The sequence below is a fragment of the Gymnoscopelus braueri genome (assembly GCF_963280865.1).
Source record: "Gymnoscopelus braueri genome assembly, chromosome: 17".
Taxonomy (NCBI): Eukaryota; Metazoa; Chordata; class Actinopteri; order Myctophiformes; family Myctophidae; genus Gymnoscopelus; species Gymnoscopelus braueri.
The window spans coordinates 25,611,921-25,620,363 of NC_137617.1; the positions used below are offsets into that span (position 1 = coordinate 25,611,921).

The following is an 8,443-nucleotide window of genomic DNA, read 5'->3' on the forward strand; positions in this document are numbered from 1 at the left end:
AGAGGAGATCTGAGGAGGTTCACTGGACATTGCTGCAGTGAAAATGTCATGGGCATAAATGTACAGACTGCATAGAATATAAAACCAATGGTTAGGGGGCAGCGATGCTTGTCCTCTCTCATCCTGTGAGCACCTGAAGAGATGGCCCTCTGCAGTCGGTGCCTATACTGAGAAAGTGGGTGCTAAGTTAGACAGCAATATCGGGGGATTGTCATTCAGAAACAAGCACACACATTTGGAAGCACACAGTTGTCTAGAATGTCATTGTTGCTTAAGACTCCCATTCACTGGAACAAAGGGTACTAATTAGAAACACTAATTAGAAAGGGTGTCCACTGACGTTTGGTCACGAATGTACATCATTTTTGGCATACGAGGCGGTCTTATTAATTAGCCTTTAGCCTCTGTGAGGGGTCCCCCTCTCTTCACAGACTTTCTCTCTCGCTTTCTTTCTCCCTGTATATTTAATTTCTTGTTTTCCAAACCTCTTTTGCTCCTCTATTCACATTCTTCTTTTTCCCCCCACAGTTGACTAAATACAAACTTAAAAATGTGTGCCAACATCTTATCCCATGAACAGCTTGATGCTTGAGGTGGTACAGGTACAAAGTGTGGCGTTTCTGGCTTATCAACAAACGCTGAGGCCATGCACCTGCAAACAAATGAGAAGCACACTGCACACACAATCTGTCAGGGCGGTCCCAGTGTTGACAGATGTGTGTACGCTATTGTTGGTGTGTATGTGTATGTTTGCAGGCATCTCTTTTATTTCTGCAGAGGGTTCCAAACACAAAACAGCATTACCTGGCCCAACAGATTGGGTTTGTACAGTATGTGTGTGCACACGTAGTTGCACATTTTACATTTGAAGGTCGTTGTGTGCATTAGGGGTGTGCACTAATTTCACCAAACGATACGATACGATATTGGGCTCACAACTTCGATACGATTTCGATACGATACGATACGCACTTTTTTATTATGAAAATATATATAAAGCAAATAATATATATAAAAAAGCAAATGCAAACAAATAATTCTGTTTTTGCATTATTCAGACATGCAAACTTGTAGCTTTTCAGCTACAATAGCCCTTTTGAATCCAAATAGGGCAATAGTGTGACACCTGACCCAAAAAAAAATAACATGTTGTCACCCTTTTCACCTCGGGGCTGTTTGCATGCCTGATTATTATTATTGTTAAAAAAATAAAATAATAATAATAATAATAATAATCCCCAAAACGATACATATCGTCACGAAAACGTATCGCGATATATCGCGGGACGATATATCGGCACACCCCTAGTGTGCATGATTGCCTGCGTGAGTATTTTTACACGATAGACTGTGTTAACATGAAGGTTTGGCGTACAGTATATAATATGCTGTGTATGTAGTTATCTACTGTAGGTACTGTATGAAGTTACGCAAGTAGGCATGGTACTCGGCCATGCATACAATATGCATGGCCGAGTACCATACTTACCTGCACTCTGTCAGGTTGTTCATGTTTCAGTAACAACAAATCACAGATAGTCTCACAGCGTTGGCGTGGGGTAGGCAGAACCAACAGATGTGTATTACGGCGATATACTGTAAGCTCACACAGCAATGTGGGAGCTCATTACTGTAGTTTCTGGGCTGGAAAATGTCTGTCAGTAAGGATTCATTAAAAAGCAGCCTGTTCCAGGGGCTCCTGTTAGCGCTGTAATGAGAGGTTCTTCACAATTCGAGCTCCCTGGTGGCTCAAATTGGACAGGTGAAATATCCGTGGTCATTGAGCGTCACAAGCGAGTCAGTCAGGCTGGTGTCTGGTGTGTTGTGGCTATTAGCATTCTGCCGCATTGCCTCGGATGATGCCGCTTTTTGTTGAACTAGTGAAGCCAGCTTGCTTTTGCCGTCTTGGGGCCTTGGCATTTCCCAGTGCTTTTACAGAACAACAGCATCTGTGTATTGTACGGTTCGGCACCTCGCCGCGCAATCGCTGCTGTGTGCTCAGAATACATCTTTTGGGTTTGTACACCTTTTGGGTTCGTAAACAACTTGGCTGTCTGTCATGATTAAAGCAGCTGGACTATTGGGAGGTCAACCGTTGGGCTATTTTGCCTCTGCCTTGTGTTTAGTCTGCTGTTTTGAAGCAGGTTGTTTAGTCTGGGCAGTTTGTGTTTCGTGCGCAGCAGTCTAATTCTGGGACTCAGCGTGTCATTTTGTTGTGATCGTGGAGTTTGAGTGAGTTGCTTTGCAGTGCTGTTGTTCTAAAATAATTTTTATGCAGTCTGTACTTTTGGCTCTCAGTTGATTACCCCTGAAGGACATTTTCTACACAGTAAAATCCTCTCTATTACCTCTACCTCTGAGAGTGTACAAATGGAATCAAATGTAAGGGTCCATTTGCTTCCATTTGCGTACTCTCAGAATTAAATTAACACTTTTTCAGTGCAATTTAGTTTTCGGTTTTTCTACTCTATTTTTGGTGTTATTATGTCGTTGATTGTGCCTTGTTGTAACACTGTCACATTATCTTTCCTGGTTTTCATCTGTGTTTCTGTATCTGACCGTGTCTCTCTCACACTGTCATTGTTTTGGCTCCCAGGCTCGCACACCCCGCGTGACACGGGCCAGCCCCCCACAGCCGGCTCTAGCCGACCAGGCCAGCAGGGTTTCCTTTGCATCGGCTGAGAATCTGGAGACCATGTCGGAGGCAGACGTTCCTCTCGGCTTCAACAGGATGAACCGGCTCCGCCAGAGCCTGCCCCTGGCCCGCTCGTCAAACCAGGCCAAGCTGAGGGCACCAGGTCAGACCATGATCTCAGCGGCTTTGTATCGTGTCCTACATTGTGACCTTTGACCCGTTTTCAGATATGATGCAGTGGACCATCTGTTCTAGCAGCTGCAGTGGGAGCTTTCATGATTGGCATCCCTGTCAAGAAAATTGATTGATGATGATTTCAAACTGCACCTGAAACGTAGCTAAAGTGTTGCTCTTCAAAATTTGTTACATCCAAACTATTTGTACTCTACTGCAACAACAATTAATTAAGGCATAATTGACAGTAAAAGCATCTAAACCTTAAGATATTTTTTGGGGAGTGACCTGCAGCAAAGGTCGTCTGGCTCAGAAATTGAACCCCAAACTCTATGTCAGGCAGCAGAGCCTATGTGGTACTTAACCACTCGGCTGTCGGCGCTGATATTTTAGGTATGCTATGCCACTTAGCACAGCCAAAGACCATGGGAGATAATGGGGGAGTCACTAGATTGCCACCCTGGAATGTACATAAGTCCCGTGTTAAAGGAGTAGTTCACCCCAAAAACGGCGTATTTTCTATCAATTACACACCCCATGAAGCTTTGAATTCAAGGAGATTCTTTAGTCTTTGTCGCATTCCTAAGCCAATAATTTGATGACCGGCGATGACCGGTGGAGTCTATCCGGCAGGAGACTCAAAAGTGTCTCCTACTGAGCAGCCACCCGGTCATCAAATTATTGTCTCCGCCAGGCCGAAAGGCATGGCGAGAGTATGTTTTCGCCCCTGTCCGTCCGTCCGTGTGTCCGTGTGTCCGTGTGTCCGTGTGTCCGTGTGTCCGTCCGTCCGTCCGTCCGTCCGTCATTCTGTCATTTTGTGTACAGCTAATCTCTGCCACCGTTGGCTTGATCGCAGCAAAACTGTGCACACACAGTCCCTGGATGCCAGAGCAGAACCTCTGCTCCAAATTTTTCACATGGGCCTTTTATAGCGCCACCAGGAGGCCGATTTGTGCAAAACAAATTTTTGGACAGTACTCCTACAGATTTTGGCCCAAAATCCGGCAAATCGGTACACGGTATCTCTATAGTCATTTAAAGAAACGGCTAATTTCAGATTTTTCATATTCCATCCTGATTGGCAAAAAATTGCTTTCAAATTTTGCAGGAGTACTCCGTTTCGAACAAAATGCCTCAAATCATGAACACAGCATGCAATTTCCGTGAAATTTTGCACACACATTCCCATTAGGCCGAGGAAGAAATGCCATTTAAAAATGTTCAAATCAGCCTCATGGTGGCGCTGTAACAGGCCAATTTGTGCTTTTACCTATAACTGCACCGATCAGTGTAAAACGTTGTATGCACACTGTCTAGAGGCCAAGGAAAAACCTTTGCCCTGCATTTTTCACATTTGCCTTTTATAGCGCCACCAGGAGGCAGACTTATGTAAAACACATTTTGTGATATTAAGCCTTCAGATTTGATCCAAATTTCATGCAAATCGGTACACATGATCTCTATAGCCATGTGATCAAGACGGATCTGTTTGATTTTTCATATTCCATCCTGATTGGCTAAGATTGACATGTAATGTTTACAGGAGTGGCCCGTTTTGAACAAAATGCCGCAAATCATGTCCGATTGCGGTGAAACTTTGAACACACATTTGCACTACGTTGAGGAACAAATGCCACCCTTTTAACATTGGCCTGTTATAGCGCCACCAGCAGGTCAAATTTAGCAAAACAAATTTTTAGAACAAAATGCCTCAAATCATGCATGCAGTGTCCGATTGCTGTGCAAGGCCTAGGAAGAAATGGCACCCTTTTCACATTGGCCTATTATAGCGCCACCAGGAGGCCACAATAACCTACCTGACCTGGCGGAGACCTGTGCTCCGAGGAGCACTTTTTCTAGTTGGCTTAGGAATGCGACAAAAACAAAACAATCTCCATAAATTCAAGGCTTCATGGCGTGTGTAATTGATTTTTGGGGTGAACTACTCCTTTAAGTTTAGGTATGGGTAGTGATATTTCAGAGCCCTATCTACTATCAGGAAAACGTCAAAACAAAGCTTGTAACACCGCAACAGGTCGAAATGTACCATGGAAAAAACTAGAATCCTCAAAAGGCATTACAAGGTAAACATTTAGCAGATCAAGAAATTATGGGTGATTACCTACATTACCCATAATGCAATGTACCCAACTATCAGATGGACAGCTGCCACTGTTGTCTCTCCACTGTAGTTCCTTGGTGCTATTCTGACTGAAATAAATATCCCTTGTTCCTTCCACTTACTGTAGTAAAACCTGAATGTCGATTCTACAGCTGTATGATCATAACAATTCTGTATTGTGTTTTCTCCAACAAAAGCCCTAAAGGAATAGTGTTATAGGATGAACTCTGGTAATTGTCACCATGGATCAGTGTAATTTGTGTTTATCACTACAGTTCCTCAGCACACTGCCATGTCCCTTCAGCAATGTTATTACCATCTACATCGACGGTCATTATGATAACAAATAATTTCCGGCATGTTAGAGCTTTATGAATAGCAGAGGTGAAATGGCCCTAAATAACTTAGAAGTGTAATAATAATACGCAAGATAAGTATCTTGTGCGGAGGCAGAGAGAGAGTAGGAAATAAACAGTTGTAGTTTTGAAATTCAAACTGATTACTTTTTAATATGATTTAAACTACACAAGGGGATAGGATTTCCCAGCTTAGCTTAATTCTCTACTGGTACTGTCAGAATGGGATACATGCCCGGTGGAGATTTTGATAATACAACAGTAGTTCTGTATGTCAGCCAGGGAAGCATAGTTTAGTGTTGGAGGAGAACATAAAATACAAAATAAAACAATATTTGATCAAATTGCGGCAACTAGATAAGTGTGTGTGTGTGTGTGTGTGTGTGTGTGTGTGTGTGTGTGTGTGTGTGTGTGTGTGTGTGTGTGTGTGTGTGTGTGTGTGTGTGTGTGTGTGTGTGTGTGTGTGTGTGTGTGTGTGTGTGTGTGTGTGCCGTGCATTAGCTTCAGGACATTATTTGTGTGTGTGTGTGTGTGTGTGTGTGCATGCATGTGCGTGTGCCTGCGTGAGACTGTGAGTGTGCCTGAGACCGTGAGTGTGCGTGTGCCTGCGTGTGTGCCTGCATTCGTACGTGTATGTGTGTCTGTCTGTCTTTAAAGGTGTATTGTGGAAGTCTCTCAGCTATGTGTGTTTGTGTGTTTGAACAACGGCTGAACTACTTTCATTCTTCCTCCTCTGTTTTCAACCTCCTCTCCCTCACTCGTTCACTTTCCCTCCATTCATTTCTCAACGTCCATCTCCTGCTGCGTTCCTGCACATCCACCTGTCCTTCTCTTCTTGTCTCTCCATCCCTTCTTCTTCCTGTCCTGTCCACACATGCAGGCGTGTTGTTCCTGCAGCTGGGCGAGGAGACACGGAGAGTGCACCTGACTCATGAGCTGACCAGCCTGGAGACATTGAGGGCCCTCATAGTGCACATGTTCCCCCAGAGGCTCACCATGGCCATGCTCAGGTACAGGACCACACTGTCAACGCACTGGACACTCACACTAGTGTCCATTTCGTCGACTAAAACTAGGATAACATTTTTTTCGTCAACTACCTTTTTCCACTGACTAAATAAAAACCTAAGCTTACTAGGCTACATTATAATGACTAAAACTATGACTAAATATATTGACAATTTCAGTCAACAAATAAAAACTACGTTACGGATGGATATGTGGACATGAGAGCCAGTAGAACTGAAACAAGTCATTTTATGCTTGGCTGCGTGTGGGCGTCACACTCTGAAAATAGCCGATCCAACAGCTATGTATAAATCAGGCATTACCGTAGATTTTATAATATTTACTCAACTAAAACTAGACTAAAAGTAAAACATTTTAGAAGCTTAAAGTTAATTGGCTGGAGTACATACTGCACATGCTATTATGTGCATGGGATTTCATTCAGTAGGTTACGTTTTCTATTCCCACTCAACAAGAAATAAGAAAAGATAAAAAAGATAATCTTATCAAGGGAATAAAATGTTTTAGGCCAGCAGTTTAATGTTTTGATTAAAAGCTGAAATCACATCACAAAAAAAATGTTGTCAGCAGCACATGGTGCTAAAAGCATATGCTACTGTACTATAATAGTGAAAAGATACCCCCCCCCCCACACACACACACATGCAGAAATAATGATGTTGTTGACACATTTAAAAGTTTCCAAAGCCATTTCACAGGGCTTCCATGCTCCATATTCAGAGACCATACAGTAGCTGCATATTGCAACCCACATATTACAGTATAAACGATAATTGATTATGATGCATATTTCCCTGTGGTTGGTTATTGAACTATCACAGGAACATACTTCAATCCGCTTTGGAGCTTTTGGAGACTTTGTATTTATTTATTTAATATATTTTTTTATTACCACTCTACAAGAAATAATAAATAAATACAAATCTTATCAAGGAAATACAATCTTTTGGGTCAGCAGTTTGAATGTTTGGATGTTTGGCACATGGTTCTAAAGGCATATTGTACTAGTGAAAAGATACCCCCCCCCCCCCCCCCACACACACACACACACACACACACACACACACACACACAGAAAAACTGATGTTGTTGACATATTGAACAGTTTCCAAAGCCATTAAATGGATCATCACTGCACCATTATTCAGAGACTGTAGCTGCATATTGCAAGCTGCATATATAAAGGATAATTGATATATATTGATATATTTCCTTGTGGGTGGTCATTGAACTATCACCAGGAACATACTGTGTTCAGTCCGCTTTGGAACTATTGGAGACATTTCCATGGCACTGCACAATCAATGCACAAACAACAGGCCTTTGTCAGCATAACACTCTCAGCCCCATTTACTGACTATTAAGTTCCTGGTCAGCTCGATGGAAAAAAATGCGTCCCGTCGATGCCCTCATTACAGCCAACTCACGCAGCTCGAGCTCTACTGATATACTATACCTGCAAATGGATATACTGTACTGTACATCACAGGCGATTAGAATCAGAATCAGTTTTATCACAGGTTTACAGGTGTAAATCAGTGGGTGGTCGTGAAAGCTCTCTCTGAGATAAATGAACACTTAGGATTTTAAAGGGAGTGTTCTACACAGGATTAGAAATTTTGTATTCTTCATTTTCTTTGGCGGCTGGCGGCTGATGTTCAGGTGCCCCAGCACAGCCCTGCTGATCAAAGACGAGATGCGTAACGTCTTCTATGAGCTGGAGGACCCCCGTGACGTGCAGGATCGCTGCGTCATCAAAATCTACTGCAAGGAGCCTATTTATGGCACCTATCCAGGGCACCACCTCGCAAACGGAGACCTCCGGGTAAGTCTCTCTCTCACACACACACTACGTGTGTCAGCATTTCCTTGCATGTACCTGTTTTCTTTTTTTCTTTTTTTTGCGAGCCGAGAATCATCGAAGATATTTATTTGTGTTGTCACTGTCAGACACACACAGACAACATCCTTGTCTCTGTGTGTCTGTGTCTTGGTCTGGGGATACTCCCGCAAACCCCCAAATGTCTTGTGCACGCTGCTAGTAGGCTTTTCTTTTCACGTATGTTCAAATGTTATCTTGAATGCTTGAATACAAGATGCTCTAACTAGCCGGACATCACAGTAGAG

At 43.0% G+C, this 8,443-nt stretch overlaps 1 protein-coding gene across 1 annotated transcript in view; it reads left to right on the forward strand.

The window, feature by feature from the left end:
* LOC308104752 (SRC kinase signaling inhibitor 1-like) overlaps window positions 1–8,443 on the forward strand; it is a gene marked incomplete at both ends in the record, with an annotated part of 56,255 nt that overhangs the window by 26,644 nt on the left and 21,168 nt on the right. Inside the window, 3 exons of the mRNA XM_080455260.1 lie at window positions 2,597–2,798; window positions 6,168–6,297; window positions 7,979–8,141. Coding sequence (XP_080311386.1) covers window positions 2,597–2,798; window positions 6,168–6,297; window positions 7,979–8,141 — 495 coding nt within the window. The remainder of the gene's footprint in view (window positions 1–2,596; window positions 2,799–6,167; window positions 6,298–7,978; window positions 8,142–8,443) is intronic.